At 38.2% G+C, this 24755-nt stretch overlaps 5 protein-coding genes across 5 annotated transcripts; 1 reads left to right on the top strand and 4 right to left on the bottom strand.

Annotated features, from left to right (window-relative positions):
* Positions 1-2185: 2185 nt before the first annotated feature.
* LOC101290839 (protein TOPLESS-like) lies at positions 2186-3253 on the top strand. The gene is made up of 4 exons (XM_004292921.1): positions 2186-2271; positions 2491-2673; positions 2770-2883; positions 2978-3253. Exons 1-4 carry the CDS (start codon positions 2186-2188, stop codon positions 3117-3119), a joined length of 525 nt encoding a protein of 174 aa, XP_004292969.1. The 3' UTR covers positions 3120-3253.
* A 647-nt stretch (positions 3254-3900) lies between these two features.
* Positions 3901-6940, bottom strand: LOC101303086 (protein MEMO1-like). The gene is made up of 8 exons (XM_004291383.1): positions 6782-6940; positions 6458-6542; positions 6289-6357; positions 6013-6125; positions 5558-5669; positions 5320-5463; positions 4711-4885; positions 3901-4290 (listed from the first exon to the last, which is right to left on the bottom strand). Exons 1-8 carry the CDS (start codon positions 6831-6833, stop codon positions 4165-4167), a joined length of 876 nt encoding a protein of 291 aa, XP_004291431.1. The 5' UTR covers positions 6834-6940; the 3' UTR covers positions 3901-4164.
* A 3395-nt stretch (positions 6941-10335) lies between these two features.
* Positions 10336-13860, bottom strand: LOC101302806. Its single transcript, XM_004291382.1, has 3 exons — positions 11350-13860; positions 11031-11267; positions 10336-10701 (listed from the first exon to the last, which is right to left on the bottom strand). Exons 1-2 carry the CDS (start codon positions 13370-13372, stop codon positions 11119-11121), a joined length of 2172 nt encoding a protein of 723 aa, XP_004291430.1. The 5' UTR covers positions 13373-13860; the 3' UTR covers positions 10336-10701; positions 11031-11118.
* A 730-nt stretch (positions 13861-14590) lies between these two features.
* LOC101302520 (calcium uptake protein 1, mitochondrial-like) lies at positions 14591-17855 on the bottom strand. The gene is made up of 7 exons (XM_004291381.1): positions 17397-17855; positions 17229-17296; positions 16304-16527; positions 16138-16221; positions 15831-16044; positions 15260-15556; positions 14591-15081 (listed from the first exon to the last, which is right to left on the bottom strand). The coding sequence occupies exons 1-7, from the start codon at positions 17761-17763 to the stop codon at positions 14917-14919; spliced, it is 1419 nt and encodes a 472-aa protein (XP_004291429.1). The 5' UTR covers positions 17764-17855; the 3' UTR covers positions 14591-14916.
* A 2703-nt stretch (positions 17856-20558) lies between these two features.
* Positions 20559-21248, bottom strand: LOC101315313. Its single transcript, XM_004292920.1, has one exon. The coding sequence runs from the start codon at positions 21246-21248 to the stop codon at positions 20559-20561; it is 690 nt and encodes a 229-aa protein (XP_004292968.1).
* Between the last annotated feature and the right edge of the window lie 3507 nt (positions 21249-24755).

Here is a 24755-nt window from a genome sequence, read left to right as displayed (position 1 = left end):
CATACTCCAATGCTCATAATCCCCATCAAACTTAGGGATGCAGGGTTGTGCAAAATTACTCGACTCTGCTGCCATCTTCACCTTTCTCACAAAATCACTCAAAAAAGAGCTGCGGCTTCTTTATCTCAGGCCCCAGTAGGGGCTCTGATACCAGATTGTTGGGAATGAGAACCAAGAGAGCTAGTACTCAGACGCAAAAACTGGGTTTGAATAACTTATCTTATTGAATAACAACTCTGGCTTTAAATAGCCATACAATATAACAAACCCTATCAACTTAAACGAAAATACAGCCCATGATAACAACTACATGGTAACAGACTTTGAATGAATCAATGCTAACGTTAATCCTAGAAACTAGGACATTATTAACTGAAACAGAAAACTTTGAACAAATCAACAATCGCTCCTTCAATTGCCAACCGAATAATTAATACCAATAAATAGAGTATAATGGGTTTTATGGTAAGCACTTCAATAGATATTACCTGGATTTGAGGGTCGTATGTATTTACTTCATAACCCAAAATGGATTATGTGACACCAAAAATGACACACACGAATTCCAAATTCAAAAACCACGAAAAAGGAAAAATATTTCATGCTAGCTTATCCTTCTTTTAAATTTAGTAAACTACAGCCAAGGAATATGTGTCCCATTTGTTTAATTATTTTTCCTTACATAAAAATTTCTTAATTACTTGCCAATTATGAGATATTCATTTCCTAATTTGTTATGCCCTCGCGTACAGCCACACATTTGGTAAAAGTTTTTTGGTAATTCAACGATGAATATGTGTATCTTAATTACCAACGCCAGGACTCCCACGCGCTTAAGCCCCGGGTTTTGTACATGCTAAGTTACCCACGAAAGAACCAAAGGCACTCGAGTTAAGCCAGCTGCCTTACAATTTAACCTTAATTTAGTTACTAGAATTAAGCAATAACATTTATTTTTTTTCTTTTCTGTTTCTAAGTATGTTTCCATCATGACTATTATATGCGCACACACTTATGGGTGCATGCTTAAGAGTTTAGGATTTTAGGGCTGAATCACCCCTAAACTTGCTATTTTAGTAACATTGGATATGAACAACAAAAATAATTTGGTTCACTCTCCTAGGCCGTATAACATATAAGCATTAAAGTGTTGGTATGTGTTCGACTTTAAAACGTTCGATTAAATGAACGCATGATAATCTAGAAAGAGATTCATTACTAGATCTCTCTTATCGATATTGAATTGAACGATCGTTAAAGGTACTGGATACTTATGAATCAATATTAATAATTAGTTGACTCACGATCATTTATACACGGATGAATGTATAACTCTTCACAACTTCGCTTCCTAGTATGTGAACTTCACGCAACATTAAAATGCTCAAATGCGTCCCTTAAATTTTCCTACTTCTTTTATTGTGACAACAAAATATGATAGTTTATATTTCGTCTATACACTTATCGCTAACGCTACATGTAGTTATACATCAGTATTGTTCACTTCAAAGGTTATACATTTAAAAGTAACATTTCATGTATATGACATTGTCGTTGATTATCAATTTCTCTTGTTGAACTCTTCGTACAACACAATGTTGAAAAAAATAAAAACAAAATAAGAGAACTCGATGATTAATCCCAGTACAGTAACAAATACAAAGTTACAAAAAAAAACACCCTTTTGATATATAGAGCGCGCGTGTTCCCAAACGCGCTCCGTGGAATTGTGGATGTTCCAAGACACAAAACGTAAGTTATTTACCAAACAATCCCTTATCTATCCCTATAAATTGATGCTCAAGTCGGAGCATTACATGCACCGAGCTGAGAGTCTAAACTAAAACTAAGAGAGAGATACAGAGCTCAAGTGAGAACCATTTCCTCTACTACTTCTTCCTTCTCAAGTGAGCATCCTCTTTCTTCCCTATCGGAATGAGTTTATGATTTCATACTGTCTCCACGAAACAAATGGTTTTGGTGATTTCTGAGGATTTCTAGCTCAAATCCTGGTTGCCTTGCCTTAATTGGTTAACTCATTTCTCGCTGCCATTGGAGTCTATGTCTAAACCTATATATGAAATTTGTTCTATCCAAAATCAATCTGATATAATATTTTTAGTAATTTTCTTTTCGATCTCATTCTGGTTGATGTTTGGTACTGAAACAGGTCTAACATACTGCAATGGCTGACAGTGCTGCTTACAGACGTCTGATTTCCTCCGTGATCAAACTTCTTGACTCGAACAATTACCATGAATCTGCTCGCACGTACGTATAATTTTCTTGATCCTTCACTAGATCGGTAACAACGTATGCATATATATACGGACGTGAGCCCTTAACAAGTCGAAAAAATGTACATTAGCGGCTAACAATCTTCATCAGCACGAGAGTTGGCAACTGTTTTCATGAGCTGGTTTATCTTTCACTTACTCACAGCCACCTTAATATTTCTTTGCTAATATTAACTGCATTAACCAAATGTAGGCTGGAAAAAGAATCTGGCTTCGTTTTCAACCTGGGGTACTTTGAACACTGTTTTGTGACGGGACTGCTCGAAGAGGCTGAGGACTACCTCGCCGGGTTTTTGCCGTACATACACGAAAACGCCTACTGTGTCAATGTGTTTTTTGAGCTCAATTGGCAGAAGTTCATGGATGTGCTCGACCAGTAAGTAACATTCAGCTATAAGTTTAAACTCTCTAAAGTCTTCAAACTTGTCATGCTTTACCTTTTTAACTAATTACTACTTCGTATGCACCACAGGGGCGACCGGATAGAGGCGAGAAGAATCTTGGATGAAGATCTACGACCGTTCGAGCGGTACCAGCCCGACCTGATCGTTTCGGCAAGTGAGTTAGCGAGCTTGGAGGATTTCAGGTATGGATTGATCAGTGTAATTGATTTTGAATTAACGTTGTGATAAGTATATTGATTGAATTCTTATATTAATATGGTTTAATATTTTTTGCAGGACGCATGAGGCGTTTATGAATTATGGAGTTCCTGAAGAGGAGAGAAGGGAGAGGTTGGAGTTCGTGAGGACCAATTTGGAGGCAAATCCTCTTCTCGACGGAAAGATTCAATATGATCCCCCGGCACCTCCTCAAGCTTGACGCAATTGGACCCAGCTTTGGTGAAATAAATTAGTTTTAGTTTTCTTATTAGTTTATGTCTTGGTGGCATAAATTCAAGGTTTCAACTTTTAATTCAATAATGCATATATATTTGTGATGTATCTGCTAGACTGCTCGGGTTTTAATTTTCAGTTTATTCAAGTGATCAATGAATCATATGCATGTATGCTTTATTTCTTGATCATGTGTTGCCATCTAATTTTCTTTCAAAGGCTCTTCCTATGATGAATCTATATACTCTTTATGTGTTGAAAAGTGTTAGAAAATTAATCCTTACAAGTACTAGTAGTGGATATGAAAAAATGAAACAAACAACAAGGCAAGAAGATAACAAGTTTTAACGTGGTTCGGCCAATTTATTTGCATACTTTCATCTTCACTATGAGAGAATTACACTAGTATAAGATACACCTCTTAAGTTTATACCCAACCCAAACTCTTGCATTCAAAATGATACTCTATTGTACACCCTCTCTCATCCTAGAAGATCACTCTACCCCAAGAGCTATACACACCTTTGAGCACAACTCCCTAGAGCTTTTAATACTACATTGTTGTCGCTTAAAAATGTGTTATTGAACTCAGCCACTAATATTTTTCTCCATATGCACTAATGTTATATGCAAAGCTACCCAAGGTGAGTTTGGTTAAAAGCTATCACTATAGGGTTTCGACATCTTTCTACCAAGTCATTTTGAACAAAAACTCGAAGTCACCAGACGAAATATTAGACTTCATCAGAAAAGATAACAAAGAAGAAGCGAAATATTATAAATGTATACATAGATGGCGGAAAAAGAAAAGAACCATGATCCCCGTCACTAGTTCACAGTTTGGGCTCCAGTATTGGAGTCTTTCATAGTTTCATGATTAAAAGGAAAAACCAATGCGTGAGGCAACCTGATCCTTATATTAGTATCTACAAGCAGGGACAGTTGTTCATGAAGTGCATATATGCTGGAGTTAAGCATTACAGTTGAATTGATGAAATTAAATTGCTGAATGTCTTGATGGAATTAATCTTTCAAGCATCCAACTTTGCTGCTGCGGATGCATAGCTCACGCTGCTGTCCCTCATAGTTTTGCACTGACTTGACTGCTCATACCGGAGGAAATTGATCTTTATTTTTGTTGAGCAGTTTCTCAGCATCTGCATTCAGAGTAGCATAATTGAAAGGTGAGAAATTTAAGAAGTACATAAAGGCCTCTAAAAGCAATGGAGAAGAAACACTCTGTAGTTCAGGTGATTAGTTCAACTCTTTAGCAATATGTTGACAAAAATGAGAAGTAACATGGATATAGATGTTGCTTTCATTAACCTCGTCTCTCCAAAGAGGATGGTCTAAGATCCTAGAAACATGGGGAAACTTCTACAGGATACTGGTGTTCTATACTGGTGTTTTAAAGCTAAAACAGCAATATATACTCTCTTCTTTGTCATATTATATTTATCTCCCTTTCATCCCTGCTTCATCCTAGGAGGCCATTTTCTAGCATCAGTGGGATATTCTTCCCGAAAGAAAAGCCAGCTTCCCTTTCAGAGACTAATGGAACTGTACGGGGAACTTACATGCAGAAAAACGCTTATCGGATGGCGCCCACAAATGGTGTTATCATACTCCGACAGATACTGTTTGAATGCATCTGGATTTCCTGTTTCTATTATATCCATTCCCATCCTGTCCAAAGCCTCAATGGATCTGTGTATGGCCCCGTGTTTCTTGTCATAATGCATGTAGTTGAACCTGAGAAAGAACAATAAGCACACGGTTAACATCCACCCGACTTCATGCATATGTTCAGAAAGCATGGCAAAAGAACAGAATAAGAAAATCATGCTAACCATCATATTAACAAATCATTTCATATCACCATGAAATAGTTTTCTTAAGGCTATGTTTAGCGTGTAATTCTTAATTAATATATTATAGCATCCAACCACTTCTTTGTTTTCCTTGGCAATAATCCAAAGAAATTGTGAGCTCTAAAAGTAACAGGTATAAGAGCTGTCAAAATATGTTGTGTGTAACAGAGTTTGAGAGTCTAGCACACATATACGCATATCTCTCCGGGTGACACTTTAAGATGGCCTTATCTAAATCCAGAGCATTTAGTTTAGATATGGATTGACATTGAGCACTTGTGCTAGCAAAGAGCAAGAGCCAATCTTGGAACATACCGAGATCCCCAATGACAAAAGTCTGATGACACAGAGAAGAAATTTTTTGGATCATCTACATATTTGGCAAGGAGCTGTCCATACATAGCTTCTGCTTCAGGTTTAAGAGCGCCAACCAAAATCGGTACAACTTTAACTGGGTGCCTGCATATTAGATCCCCAAAACTTATCCCCTCTAGAAATGAATACAGAACATAACTATTTACATGAAAAGGAAAAAGAAAACTGAAAAAGGTACCCCTCAAAAACTTTAGCAAGATATGGTAAATGCATTTCCATGCTATGTTCATCCTCATCAACACGAATATCCATGGTTTCAAATTTTCCAGTAGCTTTTAGCTCCTCAATCACTGAAAAGAGGTCACAAGTAAATTTTAGAAAACCCCTCAAAAGTTAAGAGAAATGTAGTAAACTCACACACATGAAGCATTGAATAGTTCAAAAATGATTTTTTATTTTTTTAGAATTGTTCAACACGATGTTGATAATGGGTATCTTTCTGAAAAATTTCCTTGGCAGAAACAATCAAGTTAAAAAAATAATGCCAGTTAACTGAAATGCAATTCATACCCCAAGTGTCACAATCTCCACTATACGATGAGAAATTACATTGCATTCATCATCATGCCCTATCTAATACAGGAATGCTAAAGCACAAACACACTGTGAATCCAACTATGAAAATCCTCGTACCTTCCAAATCAATAGGTAGGTCCCCAATGGGGGTCCTGTAAACCGTGGCTGTTGAAACGGCACACTTCAAAGTGTAGTAATGATGAGATGGACCAAGAAGGAACACCCGAGTACTGACAACACAAGTTTCTCACAAGTGAGCAAAATGAAGTGTAATTCATCGCAATACCACTTAATCTTCACGGCTTTACACATGAGCCACCACACAATACTATAACATAATCAGCTCCTACTTGATTTACAGAACTATTGAGCAACCACGACAGCAAAACTCACATGTTTGTTGGGTCAATGTTGCCAAATGCATAGGCAGCAGCACGACCCGAATATGAATAACCGGCATGCCTGAAATTCCACACAACAATCACAACAATATATCAATCTATGCATTAAGAATTACAACTTGAAGAAGCAAAATCAAAGCAATTCTTGAAATTCAACTCACGGAGCAATGACACCTCGCACATCATGAGACTTGGTGAGCCCAGACTCTCTAAGCCATCCTTCAAGCTCTTCTGCTAGCTTTTTAGCTGAAAGATCAAATCTTTAAGCATAAAAACCAAATCTTTAAGCATAAAAATCATATCTTTGAAACCCAATAAGCTAATTCTCACACTCTAACAAACAGAAACAATGATGATGACTTTAACAAACGTCTCTGATAATTGATGTAATAATAATCAGTAGCATATGAATTAAATTTGTGGGTTACTATTTCTGGGCGAGAAAAACGAGAAAGAAGGAATAAGAGTGAAAGAGAGATACTGACGGTTATCGGTGTACCAAGAACCAGCGTGCGATGGTCTTCTGACTATCTCCATGGATGGAATCTCGACGATGAAGAAGACAAGGACAACCCAAATCTCTGCTAATGAATTAAAGAGAGAGTGAGAATCAGAAATTGGAATCTGATGCTGGTTTACTTCCGGGACTTCCGGGAGAATCGAAGTGAGAGCTGAAACTTTGGAGTATTTCTAAATGGATTAAATATAAAATATCACCCCTATTTTCTTTTTATATTTAATTATTAAAAACTTGTATTTTCATACCATAAGTTTCACTGTGTTAACATTTTGATAACTTAACCACTAACACCATTAAATATTGATAATATTTAAGAGCGTTTATGTCAATTCATGATATCTTTATAATTGAAATTAAAAATTATATATTAAAATTGTTATAAAAAAAAATTCATTATTATTGTTCAAACTCGAGAACACCATTTCTTCATCCAAATCTATGGGTTATTATGATCATGGACTAAAATATCCACGATATCCTTGATATTTCTTTGAACTTTCTGTTTTTTATTACAAGCATCTATATTAATTTTTATATCTCTTCTGATATTTTATATTTAATATATTTTTGGTTAAATATACCATTTTTATATAAAATATCATTGATATTTGATATTTTCTCGATATAATTTATTTTATTTTATTGCTTCACATGTAACTCCAAAAATATATATTTTTTGTGCGTCATATATGATTCCAACACTAATGTCTCACCAACGACGAGACACGGCTGGGGTCTTCTTCAATTGCATTTGTTTTTTTTTTTTTTTGGATCTGATTCAATTTTATTATGTTCATGTTTGGTGGGAATCGATGATGGTCAGCTTCATCTTTGTTTGGGTTGGGGATCAGGTGATGTCGAGATCTTCGTCGCCATCGCCTGCGACCTTGAAAGATTTAGAGAGCAACTAGGCATGTTAATGCTCGTGAAAATTTTCAATTTTGGGGGTTTTGATTGGCAGGTGATTCCATGAGTGAATAGAACAAGAATGAGGTTTATGGTTGATATATGTAGTAGTAGGCTAGTAACAATAATTCCATAGATGATTTAATGGTTGATACATAAAGTAGTAGCAACAACTCTATAGGTGATTTCATGGTTGACATATACGATAGCAGCAATAATAGTGAATATATATACAATAATTTCATGGTTGATATATGTATAGACAATATAGTAGTAGCAGAGAAAAATGAAAACATTTGGCAGTAGCAGAAAAGTAACAACAGGGGGCAGTAACAGAAAAGTAAAAAAAAAGGGAGTAGTATAATGTTTGTAAACAGTCGAGAGTAGTAGCTTCTTCGGTTCGCAGTACCAAAACGTTTGTAAATTGCCGACAATAGCAATGCGTTTAATTTGAAGAGCACAATTGTAAATGCGCAATGCCACATGACAACAATATAACAATTTGTCCTTATTTGTAAAAGTTTGTCTCTATTTGTTTAGTAATATGTTTAATGGATATTTTTGTCAATTGATATTTACTTAATAACTAATATGTAATTTACTATTTAATATATAAAAAGTAGTGCCGAATTTGAATTTTAGACCACGGTGATTGAAATTTGAAATTTGAGGGATTGATCTGATGAAAAAAAATTGTAGGGATCAAACTGATTTTCAACCCAAAGTTTAAAAGAGTAAACTGAATTTTAAGATTTTATTAAATGTTAGATCGTGTATGGTTCGGGTTTGGAGAAGAGTCTATCTAGACATCTACCGTGATAGTGTACTTAACATTGGATTAGGAATCCAGATACATATCTTGATAGGATTTATGGGGACGTGAACGAGTATAAATATCACCACGAGTTACAAGCCTTTGTGTTCTTCCCATTGGAAAGCTAAGGTGGTGACTAGTTGAAAGCTTAAGTTGACTATCCATAGCTTTCACTACGATCGATGTTGGGACAAGCACAAAAATGCAAAACAAAGACTCCCTAACAAACTCTGTCCTGCCACCAGAACTCTTGGAAGAAATCTACAAGCGTTTGGTCCCGAATGATCGAATTCGTTTCAGCTCAGTATGCAAGGCGTGGCTCTCTGCTGTGATCTCTGTAAAGCCTCGCTGTCGTCCTCCTGTACCAGAGCCATGGCTGATGCTTTGTCATCGTAATCATGGCACCTACTTACAGAACTGTAAGTTTCATCGTCTCTCAGATAAAAGGGATTACAAGTTCAACAATGTAGTACCAATAAACTACAAAGTTGTAACTATGTCTTCCGATGGCTGGGTGCTGACCATAAGTCCTCTTTATTCTCATCTTCAGCTGGTGAATCTAATGTCGAATACTCAAATCAGAATAATACCGCTGGGGCTCTGTTGGTTTGACATTAAGAATATCAAGAAACTCTTTGTATTGGAGCGAAGGCCAACCTCTAGTAGTGAGTCAATCTACAATACGAATTTTGACCTCATTATGCTTGCTCCGGTGAGTGCACAGCTGAACATTGTACTCTGCACTAACAATAAATTCCACCGACTTGGCTTCATGGGATACAATGATATATTATTATACAAGGGGGAATTATATGCCTTGAGAATTATTAGGGGTACATGCTTTGGAATTCATGTTTTTGATCAAGAACAAATTTACAGGATATATCTTATTCGCGGCATAGCTCCTAATAGCAATAAAGATGAGGTGTACTTGGTGGAGTCTGGTGGAGATCTCTTTCTTGTAAGAAGACAACCTAACGACTTGCTTCAAACAGCTGGGTTTGATGTTTTTAAACTAACTACAGACGAGTACGAGTGTTGGTACTTAAACGCAGTGAAGTTGCAAAGCTTGGGAAATCATCAAGCATTGTTTTGGGGTAGACAAGGATGCTTTTCTGTACCAGTTGAAGAATCTTCACCATTTGAAGAAGATCATATATACTTCATTCATGTCCTCGAAGAAAACCGGTTAACTGAGTATGGTGTGTATTCTCTAAAAGATGGGAGCATCAAACAAGTCCCAAATCTAAACGTACCAGGGCCACCATCAGCTTCAGCAGAATCATTCTGGTTTTTCCCAACAGTTAAGGATACAACAGTGTATCCAAAGCGCAAGCTAAAAGTGGACTAAATTTCAATCTCTAGTTTCTGTTTGTAAGTTCCAAGTTTCGTTTTGGGCATTGTTGCTAACAATTGTCATTGTTTTCATGTTCCTTATTTTGTGTGCATATATATAAGATTGATGGTATTTTGACTATTTTCCTTCATCTTGTGTTTCTTTCTTTGGGAATTCTGTAAGAGATGGGAGTATCAAACAAATCCAAATCTAAACCTACAATAGCTATCAGTCTATCACCATCTTTAAGAAGTTGTTAACCTGCATACGGTAAACAGAAACTTAATCCTAAAAATTTCAGTGCTGTTTAGTAGTTTCAAATTTTGTGTGTAACTTGTCTTTTGTTGCTATTAATCATTGCTCCCCTCCTTTTGTGAGTGAAAAGAAATTGTAGTGTTCCTGCATCTTGTATTTCTCAATTATTAGGGAGATATTTATTTCAATCATAGAAAAGACTGTAGGAGAACTCATGTAGAGGGAAAATTGCACTCTGCTATTGTACAACCACAACAAATCAATTCAACTTACACAGACATTCTATGATGTATAACAAACCTGGTCTAAGTAGGCAAGTAACAACCTAAATAATTCTTGCCACGGCTTATTCTTTGAATGAACAAATCCAACCCACTTCTATACCCTATACCCCAACTGTGAATAACTGCTCTCAAAAGAATCTCCAACAAATAAAACATGTGATATGGCGCTGCTTTTGCAAGCCAATCTCCCACACCAAAATAATCAAATTCAAACACTATGCAAACCTTTGTTGCTCCCAAAGCAAAACAAGAAGACGCACACAACAGTCCATTGACGAAAACCAAAATACCTGCATTCACCCAAGAAACAGAGAGTATGTTTCAATCAGTCCAGTCATATAATTATGAACTTAGCATAAAAGATTGAAAGAATTGTAAAACATGAAAGATTAAAAGAATTGTAATAACATGAAAGATTCAAAGAATGGTAGTGATCGCAAAATCAATAGATCAATAAGCCAAACAACAAGAGCTGGGGTTCAGATTGAATATGCCTTCACTAAAGAACCCTCTTAGAATTCAACTATTTCATTCGAATCGTATTGTTGTTCTAAATGATAGAACCAGAGCATTTGGACAGCATATTCATGAAATTATCAAATTAAGAGAGATTAATTACCTGTGCAGCCATGCAGCCTGCAAACTTTGAATAAGGCAAACTGTCAGCCTCCAAAAGAACACCCATCTAACAACAAAACAAAGAAAACTCAAGCATGCTCCAAGATAGAATGAAGTTTTGGGACGTGCCGACGTAACAATGGTTCAAGCCGGAAAGAGGGGACACCAAACTGCCACCTCTTAGCATCATACATTTCATTCCATGCCTGGATTATCTCATCAATTTTGAATCCCATACCTGCAGTTAAATGAATTCAAATTGATCATATGTTTCAAAATTCTAGAACTTGTAAAAGTTTCTGGGATCATGTGTCCTTTACCTTCCACTGCATTTTCATTGGAACAGTGATTCTTTATCATCACAGCTATATCTGTTGGAGAGGCTCCACAAAGTTCAAACTTCTCAATGGCAACTTCTAGACATTCCTCCCAAGTTGGCAGCTCTAGCTTATATTCCACAACAGAACGCTCATACAGCAAGGTTCCCCACAGGAGGTATATTTGTGACTTCATATTTGCAGCCTGTTCTGCAGCTTCATCAGCAGACATCTCCTCAAATAGACCATCCAATCCCATTTTCTGCAATTGCGCTTTATATTTATCTTCTTTGGAGAGTCCATTTAGACGCCTCTCTTCTATCTCCTCCCATAATAGCATTCCCTTGTCCATGCTGTCCTCAGCCTTATTATAAAGCTGAAGCACCTCTGAAGAAGGCTCAGTTTGCAACTCAATCTTGCTTCCAATTGCATAGTACCAAGAAAGCTTTGCTTGTTCAAACTGTTGTTGGCCAAGTGCAAGATAACCTTCATAGAAGTCTGGTTTTACTTTCACAGCTTCTTCATACCTACTCTCTGCCTTCTTGTACTCTTTCTGTGCCCATTCATATGCAGCCTTGATCTGTTCAGTAATGGTTTCCCTTGAAGCATCTTCGGGCAAGGATGCCCGCTTCCTTGCCTTAGACATGTGAACATTTCCCCAATTAAACAATGCCAAAGCCGCCATCTCTTGGAACTTAATTGCAGCAATATCAAAAAGTTCTTGAGCATCATCAAGTGTTACAGTGTCTTCCATTGCCTCCGAGTATAGCTTCACCCCGAGTTCGTGAAGATCCAAGTACGAATCAGAATCGAACCCAACATGGTTCTTGAACAATCTTGCAAACTGGATAATCCAGTCCTCAACACAAGTTGTAGACCCTTTTCCTACTTCTGTATGATTTCCGCTGTCCCCATTCTCAACAACATTACTTGGCTTCAGATCTTCCTTACGCGCTTCCTCTTCACTTGATCCCTCATAAATTGGTTCCTGATCAGCACCGACTTCTGTTATGAAAAATCTAAGTGACCCCCTTGTATCACATGATGATTCAGCTAACCTCAACTCATCCGTAGTTGTGATTGTAACCAAATCACCCTCTTGATCTTTGTACTTCACCAGAACACCCTTCAAGCCAGGAAATCGATCCTTAACTATCTCCCTGACCAGCCACATGCTACAATTGACTGGTAGCTGTGCCCATCTTATATCCTCTCCAAACACCAACTTGACTGTCTTTCTAACTACGGTTTCTTCCTTAATATGCTTCTCTTCCACACGATTCACGACTTGTTTCTCTTCCTCAATATGCTTTAAGACCGGTTTCTCTTCCTCAACAGTCTTTGTAACCACTTCTTTGTCCCTGATAACTCTCACATTTTCTTCCACAACAGCCTTGTCCTCTGTCTTCTCCTCAACCATCTTACCCTTCTTCTTCTTTGTCTTCTCTTTCACCACTTTATGAAACCGAGCAGCAGGTATCTGCTGTACATCCACAATACCAATTTCTTTCTCATCAACAACAATCCCCTTTTCGCTTATCACCTTCTTCACACTCTCCAAAATCTCCAACGCATTTAGATTATTCGGCTCCATACTCAAAACAGTATTAACATCCCTCAATGCCAAATCCAACCTATTCAAAGCCTCATAACACCTCGACCTCCTCAGCAACGCCTTACTGTACCTTGGTGACACCTCCAGTGCCAAATTGCATTCATTAATCGCTCGAGGATACTCACCGAGTCCCAACTGCATATAACAAGCAGCCATGTTACTATGCAAATGAGCAACATCAATATGGTTCCTCGGCAGCAGTTTCAGCGCCTTCTCGTACTTCAACATTGCCCCTTCACTGTCACGCTTCTGGAACAGCTTGTTACCTTCTTCTCTGAGCTCCTGGGACATGTTGATGAAGATAGCAGTGTCTTCATCCAACGCTTTCGAGTTTCGATCCACAGCTTTGCCCTGCTTAGTCCCAGGCTTCTGCACATCATGCACCTTCTTTTTCCCAGTTGGCTTTCCCATTGATACTTCAACAACACAGCAAAACACCCCCTCCAAAACACAAAGGGTTCTGAAAGCTCTATTTTAACCCAAAACCCTTCTCATACAATTAGCAACAAAACTGAAACTGCCCCCAAATTCAATTTGAATTTAATGAAATTCAATATGTACAGGCACACAAATATACAACTGTAACAGTTTAACAGAGGAAGCTAAACCGCCCCAAAATTGAAGCTCAAGGTATAATCACAAGGACCCCAAATACTAATTGCAGAAATAGAAGTAAAAACAAGATAAAAATCCAGTCTTTATGAACCTGATTGATGTTTTGGGGCCCCAATATCAGCAATTAGGGTAAACTAATCCAAAGACAAACAAGAACCCAAGTAAAAAGCTGGATTGAATTTTAATGGGTGTGTGCTCTCTCTCTCTCTCTCTCTCTGGGTTTGCTTGAGACAAAGACAGAGTGGGATATCAAATGGCGTCTCTGGCTGCAGAATTGGAAAGGGGATTTTCTCTTTCTTAGGGTTTCCTGGATTAAAGGTCAACATTTTCCAGATGCACTGTCGCTCTCACCTACTCCGAGCGCGCGTGAATTTCCGCGCCATCTATTGGAAATGACTCGGAAGTGGAAGTGCCAAACAGCCAATCGGGTTCCGGTGTGAACCACGCGTGTGAAAGAGGTTGGCTATTCACAGGGACAAACATATATCCATTTTTACAGTCATTTAGTTTACCTAGCCTAGCAAGGAATAAAATCTTGGTCGGCCCCACTTCAATACAGAGCATATTCCAGTATTCCTGGAGAAGAAGGTGCTGTTTTTCACGATTAATCATCATCGCCTGCGTTATTTGTGTGCGTTTTACAGAGAAATAGTCTAAGATTTGGTATTTTACGGGGCTTTGTTGTTTCTTTTCACCGATTGTAATGAGATTTTGAGTTCGAGTTCTCATCTTTCAGCCTATTGAAAAAGGTATTTTGAGGCAAGTATACCGCAGATCTTCACGAAATGAACCTTCCACACTTGCGATTAGCCTTTGTAATCATGACCATGGTGTAAGAGTGAACTGGATTAACACAAATAATGGGATGTAAAGTGCAGAATAATTGAGTGAAGGTAGGTTGGGGACTTGGGGCTGGTTGGCAGCTCACATGTGAAGGCAACAGCAAAGCCGATGCCAGATGCTTCTGTCAGTTCTGTGTTAGGATTTGTGATTAATCATTTGGAGTCCATAATGCTAAACTAAACCCAACATTCATAGAAACACAAATCAATATGTAATTCGTATCAAATCCGAGTTTCTCTTATTCAGGAGCCAGCTATATAACAAAAAAGCCTTCCCCGGTTCAACTACATTCTTCATGCACACCACACAAAATGGAACTCCAGGTTTCTACACTAAAAAGGGGGAGACTCGCTGGAGATTTGCCGGTGTGCAGATTATAGCAGTAGTTAAGAGCTATAACTTAATCAAAGACTACTTACAGGTTACATTTTCAGATTTACAACCAAAACCGATTCAGCATCCTAGCGTGAACTGCAAATCCACGTAAACAGGTAGAGTTAGTCAAGAACCATGATTCCCGTCTCCACATGTTGAGCAATGTCCTTTTGGCGTTGGTGTAGAACAGTGACAAACTCATCCAAGCTTAAATGTCCATCTCGATTAGAATCAAATACATGAAAGATGATTTCAACCACATTGTCACTGAGAGCTATGTCACATACCTGCAACAATTAACAAAATCACAATAAATAATGTTATACTTGATAATCAGAACAGATATGTCAACAGCTCCAAGGCAACAGCTCCCAAAACCCATCAAAATATTCTAGGAAGCTTGTAAAGCATTAATCATAGACTGAAATTGAGTTATAATCAAGGTAAGAAAGACTAGTATCTTACATGAAATGCAGCTCGCTTGAAATCCTCCCGTGTTAACATACCATTTGCTTTACCATAGCTAAAAAGGGCCAGAGAAAACGGCTGCAATTGTTTCCGAAGCTCCGCGAAGTTTTTGAACTCCTCAAATGAGATGCAAGTATCTTTAAGATCTGGATTGTGGTCCAATTCATCGACCCGATCAAGCAAACTGCTTAAATGATGCATGTCCGCGGACGCAACCATTGATAATGCAAAATCCTTTGCGATCATGGTTCCTCGCATTTTATAGTCGTAGTGGGAAAACTCCAACCTCACCATCTGCAAATAAAATTTTGTATTTAAATTTAAATACAATGTGCATTTTAAATAAGCACACGCTACTTTAGACCAAGGGAGATATATGGGGTTCCAATATATATGAATCTCTACACTCTCTAGCATAAACTAAAGTTGCTTTCTTTCTGTAGTGTAGAAGTGTAAACTGTAAACCATATTAAATAAAAAGGTGAGGGAAGAAAAACAGAACATGAGAACAGTCTATTGATATCACAAAATGCAAAGATTCCAGGGAAGAGAATGGTTGCAATCTTACTTCATTCTGTAGATCTCTCAAAAACTTCACAAATTTATCAAGTTGAAGCCTAGTGTTCCCATCTTCACCAAAAAAGAACTCCACCAGCCCTCCATTTTCTACAGAATCCCTAGCTTTTAGTCCAAATCGAAGTCCACCCCTTTGTTGAGCACCTTGTCTGTTGCAGGCTCGCATCAATGCCATCACTTTTTTGAATTCTTCCTTGTCAATTTCTCTACATATGATAAAAACATTCAAGTCACAACAACACGAAATATATAAAGATAAGGGAAAAGATTATATCCCAAAAAATTGTATAGGTATTTACCCACTATCGTCAGTATCAAACATTTTGAATGTCACATAGAAACTGGACTCTGGAATGCTTAGTAATGTTACAAAGAAGATATACCTGTTCAAAGGAAAACTTGTTAGTGGCAAAAAAAAAAATGCATCATTGTTTAAATTAAAATGAAGAATACAGAGTGACTTACTCTTTGAAGGAAATATATCCGTCACTGTTAACATCGAAAAGCATGAAAAAATCAGACGGCGAACAGCGCAACTCGCCAGGATTCCTTTCACCTCTCAAATACCCGTCTCTAACAAGGTTGGATTCAGATGGAGGGAAAACAGGAACCACTGCCCTCATGAGATCTTCTGGTCTCATAAGTAATTCTCCCTCTGATGTACAGGCAGATGCAAAGTACTCGAACACCTACATGAAACAGCAGAGGACATTGGTCATGAAGGTAATATTCTTACAAACTCAAGCCCCAACAATCAAGCACTTTAAAAATAACCTAGAGTCCTAGACTAGCATTTTCAAGCAAGTCAAGGGTGAAGAAGAGAACATGATCTGTTTAATAAACAACAGAAAAGGTCTAGACGTGACAATCAACTAGATGGCCATTTCATTGCCAAACATATATTTTAGAAAACTTCAAAAAGATTCTACATGTAAAATACTAACAGAATATCCAAACAAGCATCGACATCAAATCTAACAAGTGTACCATAAAAATAACTACATTTAGAATCCTATAGCCTTAGTACCATTAATCGACCCCCTTCCCTGCCCAAATACCAGAAATAGGCAAGCTAAACTTCATTTCTTTCTCACCAATTTCCCTTCTCCGTAACTACAATGCCACATTTTCTTACTTTCTCATATCCAAAATCAGGTCTTCTATCTACCACCCTATACAATAAGTGTTTTCTGTTATTAATTTTTCAATAAGTACACTACTCTAAATTTGTTTCAAGATCACAAGCCCTTACTTTCTATGGCTTTACCTTTCATACCAAATTAGCCAATTAGGTGCTCATTAAGTTTTAAACATAGCCAATTAGAGTCATATTACCTAATTCCACACACACACACACACAAACAAATTAAATAAATAAATCGATTAGTACCTTCTCAGGCGGACTCCGCAACCTCATGCGCTTCTCATAGTTGAAGAAAATCCTTCTCCGAAAGGCATCTGAGCCCAAAAATAAATAAAAAAAATCGACGAATAAATATATAAGAAATTAAATTATTCGCACTAATTTTAAAATGAAAAATAAAAATAAAAGACATACCTCCGAAGAGAAACTTGGCCCTGATTTCAGGCAAAGAAAGTTTCCGCAGCAAAGCACGCGTCCGCGGCCGGTCTTCCAAACCCGTTGACCAGTCGGCGAAAGCCAGCGACGACTTCTTGAAGAAGTCCCAATCCGGATTCGACCAGTACAGCAGCCCAAGGCCCGACCCGGCCGCGATTCCCGAGATCCATTTCAGGTACGATTTCTGGGGGTTTCCGCGAGAGTTAGAGTCAAAGCTCGAGACGCTGCTGATCAGAGAGAGCGGCGATGAAGTAGACGAAGAAGAAGAGGCAGGTTGGGCTGCTGTGGACAACTGGGAGATCTGGAGCCGTTGATAGATGGACGGCGCGGATCGTCTGAGGGACATGGGAAATTTTGCGCGAGGTTTGTGCAGAGACGAAGAGTTGAGTTTTTGGGGAAGTGGGGAGACGACGACGTAAAAGAAGAGTCTGGGGAAGTCTTGGGAAGGAGGTGGACTGGCGGAGAGTTTTGGGCTGTTTGATTTTGGTTAAAAACCGCGGGCGTGAGGGCACATGGTAATTATGGTAGGTTGGCGGATGGATCGGTGGGCGCGCGGGGTTAACGAGGTTTGGCGCGGAGAGCCCATTAGCGCGGGTGGCCTGGCCCAAACGTGTTATTGTTTAATTGGGCTCGTTTCCAGCCTCACATTTTGAATTGGACTTTTTTTCTGTGTCGACCGGAGACGTGCTACTGTCGTGTAGGAAGGTGCTACTACCGTGTCGACGAGAAACGTGTTACCGCCGTGTCGACCGGAGACGTGTTACCGCCGTGTCGACCGGAGACGTGCTAATGTCGTGTCGACGGGAGACGTGCAACCGCTGTGTAGGAAGGTGCTTTTATCGTGTCAACGAGAGACGTGCTACTGCCGTGTCAACGAGATACGTGCTACTGTCGTGTCGACAAGAGACGTGTTACTGCCGTGTAGGAAAGTGTTACTGCCGTGTTGACATGAGACGTGCTACTGCCGTGTTAACGGGAGGCGTGTTACTGCCGTGTTAACGGGAGGCGTGTTACTGCCATGTTAACGGAGACGTGCTACTATCGTGTTAACGGGAGGCGTGTTACTGCCGTGTTAACAGGAGGCGTGTTACTACCGTGTCAACGGAAGAAGACATGCTACTGCCGTGTCGACCGAAAACGTGCAACCGTCGTGTAGGAAGGTGTTACTACCGTGTTAACAGACGTGCTACTGTCATGTCGACCGGAGACGTGTTACTACCGTGTAGGAAGGTGCTACTATCGTTTTGACGATAGACGTGCTACTGCCGTGTAGGAAGGTGCTACTGCCGTGTCGAGAAGAGACGTGCTACTATAGTGTCGACGAGAGACGTGCTACTATAGTGTCGACGAGAGACGTGCTACTGTCGTGTCGACGAGAGACGTGCTACTATCGTGTCGAGGAAAGACGTGCTACTGTCGTGTCGATGAGCGACGTGCTAGTCTTGACGAGCGATGTGCTACTGTCGTGTTAAAAAGATATGCTACTGTTGTTTCATTTTGGGTAAACTTATTTGAACAAATAGGTATTTTAGTCATTTTGCCTATGAAAGTCTAGATAAGATCTAGTACCATTAGTTTGGGCCTGGGCTTATGTCCTAATATGTACAGAAAATATTGAAAGTGGGGTTTTTATGTTTTTAAATTTGTTCATGTGTTATTATGTAATTTTCCTTACCTGAAAGGCCCAAATTGTCACATCCCGACCCTAAAATATTTACCTTATTTACTAGCTTGATTATAATAAGAATTTTACCGTCTCCGTCATTGAGGTTATAGTTTAATTGGTCCCTAGAGGGGTTTTGGGGACGGTTATTTTCGGAGGATTATTCGTAGAAGAAAAATATGACGACGGTAAAAATGATAAATTTTAGCTAGTAAAATGTAATTTTTATTAAGGTATTTATTTTTGGGGTGTTTTAATAGTGGAGTTGGGTTTAATTGTGGTGTTGGGCCGGGTTGGTGTGAGGCCCAAACCCCATTTTCTCATATCTTTTTCTTCTCTTCTTCTCCTCTTTTTCTCCTTCTCTCTTTTCTTTCCTCTGTTCTTCTTCTCCCAAGCTCTCTCTCACTTCGCCGGAAGACCAGCGCCCGCCGCCGTCGTCCGGCCAAGCAGGGACGCTGCACCACTCCAGCACGGTCTGTCGTCCTCCCCGCCGCCTTCCTGGGCTGGTGAGCGGCGTTGCAACCCCGCCGAACGGAGGAAGTCCTCCTTGGAAGCCGGTTGTCCTCTCGCCGGAGCTCTCTCCTCCGACCGCCATAGCCGACAAGTCTTGGCTCGTTGTGAAGCTCTCCTCCTGTGTAGCAATCCCTCCAAAGAGCTCGCCCTTTCGTGGTCTAGGTAAGGAGAACCGGTGAGTGGAAGCTCTAGGGTTTTCTAGTGTGTTTTCACTCGATTGGCCTAGTTTGGAATTGGGTGTTGTGCTAGTTAGGAAAGTTGTAGAGCATGATGAGGAGATTATTCTGTCAAAATTTCATAGGCATTGGAGGTCGCCGGAATCGGCCTCCGGCCGCCGCCGGTTGGGAGATTTTAATGTTTTTAAATGTGGAATATTAAGAGGAGTATATTGATGTAAATTATGGAATTTTCGGATGAGTTTTGAATAGGTTTGTGATTTTCCAAAGTTTGGTATTTTTGGCGGTTAATTAATATCATCTAGGACCACCATCTAAGACCAATTCCGGATACTTACCTTGCATTACAATTTCTAATTCCCATGTAACTTACACCACTTTGGATCCATTTTCTTCTTCTTCCTCGTTCAAAGCATACAATCGGCCTTGAGTGGAACCTCGTTCTCCAGTTGGTGCCTTTGGCCTAATAGGATTTCCTGGTCGTGGTGCTTGTTGAGGAACAATTGGCCTTTGCCAATTCTGTTATGGTTGAAAAGTTGCTCGATACTGTTGTGGAGCATATCCTTGTTGCAGTTGAGGGCGAAACTGTGGTTGTGGCACATGAAACTGAGCTTGCTGATTTGGACGAAATTGTGCTAGTGGAGGTTGGTTTGCTTGTCTAAGTGGGCAATCCCTCTGAAGATGTCCAAATTCTCTACAATAATAGCAAACTTTTGTATATGGGGCTGCCTCAACAGATTTTGAAGACCTCTGAAAATTGTTTCTCATGGGGCCAAAGTCTTGGTGCTTTTATTGTCCAGAAGTATTTCCAAAATTGAAACTGCCCTTTGTTTCTTGAATACTACGCTCGGCAATAAGTGCTCGATCCACTACTTCACTATATTTTTGTAACTTCAGAATAGATACCATTTCTCTAATCTCAGGATTCAGCCATTCTTCAAACTTCATTGCTTTAGCAGCCTCATTAGGAATAATACCCGGGGCAAATCGCATCAGTTCTTCAAATTTACCTTGATATTCAGCCACTGTCATATTCCCTTTAGATAGAAACATAAACTCTTTAGCCTTGGCCTGTCTGACTATGTCTGGAAAGTACTTTTCAAGAAAGACTACTTCAAATGCATTCCAGGTTGTAATTTCAATATCTGGAGTAGCAAGAACTGATTCCCACCAGTGATAAGCTGCACTTTCTAGATATGTACAAGCAACAATAACTTTCAAGTCTTCTGGCACCTTTTGATTATTCAAAGTTCTCTTCATTTGTCTCAGCCATTCTTCAGCTACCATGGGGTCTAAAATACCCTTGAATATTGGAGGGCGAGCTTTACGAAATTCACCTTGTATCCTCATAACCCGCTCTTCATTACCCTCTTGATGATTACCATTGCGATTTTCTCTTATCGCACTGGCCATTTCCTGAATAGCAGCTATGACATCTAAATTACTACTGACCTCACCCTTGTGTTGCTCTTCAGCCATTCTATGTTCTTAGTTTTGGAAAAACAAAATAGTTTAATTAATGATAATAGTCAGTATAAATAACACATAGTTTGGTGATAACAAAACGAAATGAAAAAGCCAAAAGAAAGTACTTGGTTCAAACTTAAGCTAAATACAATACTAACTTACTAAATTGAGCAGCAGTTAAATATGACTAAAATCTACAAACATGATCAAATGTAAAGAAAACACTCATGGAAATTAAGTACAAGACTAACCAGCTAACTATGCATATAAATACTCATAGAAACCAAATTCCAAATAGAAGAACATAAGTCAACTAGCTAACTATGCAAATTCAGAAATCAAACATACCCTAGAAGAAACATATTAATAAAAACAGAACAGTAGCAAAACCAAAACCATAGAAATCCCAAAAAGCATGGCAGCAAAACACATAACTTAACCAAATAAATATCACTTCAATATTTCACTGTCCAAAACTTTTACTGTTTCCAACTTCATATAATGACCCAAAATAGACTGGTTACTCTATATTAACTCTTCTAGGAATTCCTAAACATACTAATCTACACAGATCCTGGGGTTTCTAATCCCTATGCTCTGAAACCAACTTGTCACACCCCAATTTGTGGAAATTTTTTTTTTTTGAGGTGTAACTCATATTCTAACTATGAAATAGAATTTCCATAATTGGAATATGAAAGAAATTGGAAAAGAACAACTCAACAATAAACTGAAATTTATTCTTTATTACAAGATACTCCAAAAAGTAATATTACAAAGGTAGACTAAAGTCAACGTGTTATTCTAAGGGAAACAACAACAACACATATATTACAATATGATAACATCCTTGCAAGAAACCAACTTCAAACTATTTATTTTTCATTTGCAAAATATTTAAAGGGGTGAGCATAATAAGCCCAGTAGGTGGCAAAAACCTCTTCAAACAAGAGAACATGAACAACTTTAGTAAAATAAACAAATGCATATACAATTACTCCATGTAGTTCATATAACCGAATAGACTAAGTCTACATGTCCCATACCATGTATTTTACCACAATGGTGACTTAGGCTACTCATTTATATGAACTACCTCCCACTCAATTTCACATTCCCTTTGCTAGTTATCTTGTCCATTCCTCTTTCGCCAATCCCGCCCTTTTCACCTATACTAATTACGCCATTCTTACGTACGCATTTACACGGGCATTGTAGGATGTGGTACCTCCAAGGACAATGACTCAACTACACAAAAGTTTAATCCTAACTTCTTTACCCCCAAAGTGCTTTATGCATAGCACTTCCATTCCCTTATATGATAACATGTACATCCAAACAAATCCTACATATATAAATAGCAGCAAGGAAACTAGAATTTCATACAAGCATGTAACCCAATGAAACAACAATTAGAGCAAGCACAGAGGTTCCCCAAGTTTTCCCCCTACCTTTGTCGATACTCACACCAAGTTCCTAATAAAAAGATACAATCATTAGTTGAATAATCTTATACTAAATCCATTTCATTTAGAACTTAAATTAGGAATTAGGTAACATGCTAAAACAAGAGCTAAAGTACCAAAACAGTTTCTTTCATAAACAGGCTTTTCTGAACCAGTTACAAACAGACTGAAAACTGTACAAAACCGTTCATATTTTGACTTCAAAGTCTTCTAATGACTTATAGTAGGCAAACAGAAGAAACTATGAGAGTTGGAATCACCCCAAAACGATTTTTCTATAATTAGTTATGCAATTTCAAAGTTCAGATACAGTTCAGCAAATTTTCTGCAAATTTGCTGATATATGCCTACTTGTACTTGAAAGCATAATAAACACTATTATGTAACTAAAACTATTGATTACTGAATAATAACACTTCAATGTTCAAAAAAAAGAAAACACACAAAGAATGCACTCAAAAAGCCTAAAATTACCACAAAGATAGCTAACAGAAAAATATGCAATAATCTAACTTCTAAATTTGTGAGCAACTTTAAGCAATCTAAAATCATGGTTTCTACTTTCAATTGTAGGAACTAATAACATGTATAGGAACTTCATAATCTAATCATTACATATGTACAATCTCATATCAAAACAACAAAAATTCAAAAGCAAAGAGTGCAATTAAAAACAGAAATCTGAAATCACAAAACAACTTCCTGACTTCCTGACCAGTAAACTTTATGGCTAAAAACGACATAGCTTGGCTGGGAATTTACAGTTGGTGTCTTCGTAACTATTGTAACAGACATCCTAAAGATCAATTAGAAACTGGAATCGCAGCAAAAGGAATTTTCTTCAAATACTTATGATTTTCGAAAGTAGAAGACCAGAATCAGAAAATTACAGCTTTTAACTCAAATCAAGTTTCCCTTTTCAAAGATGATTCCCAGTAGGTAACAACAAAGAAAAACCCAATCCTAATGCTTTACTTCATACCAAGATGATCCTCTATAACAAGAAGCATATATACATAAGTCACAACATGGTTCACAGAGGAATAACAAATTGATCAAGAACATAAATAAAATACAAAACCTGAATTCTTCTGCCAATTCCTACAACACCAATTCTTCTCTCTCTCTCTCTCTCTCTCTAAGTAGGAAAGACTACTACAAACCCAGAAAAATTCTACAGAATTCAGTCCTATTTATAGTGTCCAGAAAGAGAGAAGAACGTGGAGTCCAAGATAAGAACAGAGGAAGCAAAATTGAATTGTGCATCTGAAATCTTACCCGTTTAGGTGCTAGACTAGACCCCTAGGGTTCTAGCTCCTATGGTATAGCTTCAAAGATTCAGCAGCTAGTCTCCAGGCAACTGACACGTCCTGCTTGTTCATGGCGGTAGCCGTGAAAATTAACTTTTCTTAAGAAGGTTCTGGGTTTCTTTGAGGCGGTTGAACGATGTTTTCAGACTGTAAAGAATTGAGGAAGAAGGAGGCCGGGGTCGATGAAGATGAAGGCGGAAGAAGAAGGGGACTGTCGTTCTACAAATCTACGACAACAAGCTTTCTTTTGTTTTTCTTTTCCTATGTTGTTTTGGGCTCGGGTTTGGGTTTCTGGGTATTGGATCAAGGCTTTCGGTTATGGGCTACAAACTCTTTACTTAAACCAAAATAACAATAACAATAACTAGATAAATTTCAGCATGTTAATACTATATGTAAATATACACACACACGAAATACTAAATACCAACAGTATAGAGTAAAAAAAAATATATATTAATATATATATATACTAGTTTAGGTATTATTATTTTTATTTTTAAAAATTTTGAGTCGTCACATCAATGCTCTTTAAGATGTCTTCAAATGTGGCATTAGGCAATGATTAACTAAATCATGCCGTATTGTCCTCAAATGATCTTTTACATTTAGATCTTGAGGAGAAGGCTGCTTGTGAACTCAAAACATAAGTTCATGCAGGAAATTAGATTTCCGCGTAGCATGTCCTTCAGTTACTAGAACAGTCGTAACTTCCTCTAAGAAATACATATAAATGAACCGTA

Source organism: Fragaria vesca, linkage group LG2 (genome assembly GCF_000184155.1).
Source record: "Fragaria vesca subsp. vesca linkage group LG2, FraVesHawaii_1.0, whole genome shotgun sequence".
NCBI lineage: Eukaryota > Viridiplantae > Streptophyta > Magnoliopsida > Rosales > Rosaceae > Fragaria > Fragaria vesca.
Note: the sequence above shows the minus strand (reverse complement) of the source record. Positions and strands in the feature narration are given on the sequence as shown.

What these genes read in the sequence shown, in the direction of transcription:
- LOC101290839 (XM_004292921.1), top strand. Translation starts at nt 2,186, where the DNA reads ATGGCTGACAGTGCTGCTTACAGACGTCTGATTTCCTCCGTGATCAAA. An exon ending in TACCATGAATCTGCTCGCAC is followed by an intron (nt 2,272 to 2,490) that starts GTACGTATAATT and finishes AACCAAATGTAG; the next exon opens with GCTGGAAAAAGAATCTGGCT. An exon ending in TTCATGGATGTGCTCGACCA is followed by an intron (nt 2,674 to 2,769) that starts GTAAGTAACATT and finishes TATGCACCACAG; the next exon opens with GGGCGACCGGATAGAGGCGA.
- LOC101302520 (XM_004291381.1), bottom strand. Translation starts at nt 17,763, where the DNA reads ATGTCCCTCAGACGATCCGCGCCGTCCATCTATCAACGGCTCCAGATC. An exon ending in TTTGATACTGACGATAGTGG is followed by an intron (nt 16,045 to 16,137) that starts GTAAATACCTAT and finishes TATCATATGTAG; the next exon opens with AGAAATTGACAAGGAAGAAT. An exon ending in TGAGAGATCTACAGAATGAA is followed by an intron (nt 15,557 to 15,830) that starts GTAAGATTGCAA and finishes TTTTATTTGCAG; the next exon opens with ATGGTGAGGTTGGAGTTTTC.
- LOC101303086 (XM_004291383.1), bottom strand. Translation starts at nt 6,833, where the DNA reads ATGGAGATAGTCAGAAGACCATCGCACGCTGGTTCTTGGTACACCGAT. An exon ending in GTGCGAGGTGTCATTGCTCC is followed by an intron (nt 6,358 to 6,457) that starts GTGAGTTGAATT and finishes GTGGAATTTCAG; the next exon opens with GCATGCCGGTTATTCATATT. An exon ending in CGATAAGCGTTTTTCTGCAT is followed by an intron (nt 4,291 to 4,710) that starts GTAAGTTCCCCG and finishes CTCTGAATGCAG; the next exon opens with ATGCTGAGAAACTGCTCAAC.
- LOC101302806 (XM_004291382.1), bottom strand. Translation starts at nt 13,372, where the DNA reads ATGGGAAAGCCAACTGGGAAAAAGAAGGTGCATGATGTGCAGAAGCCT. An exon ending in CAATGAAAATGCAGTGGAAG is followed by an intron (nt 11,268 to 11,349) that starts GTAAAGGACACA and finishes ATTTAACTGCAG; the next exon opens with GTATGGGATTCAAAATTGAT.
- LOC101315313 (XM_004292920.1), bottom strand. Translation starts at nt 21,248, where the DNA reads ATGGCTGAAGAGCAACACAAGGGTGAGGTCAGTAGTAATTTAGATGTC.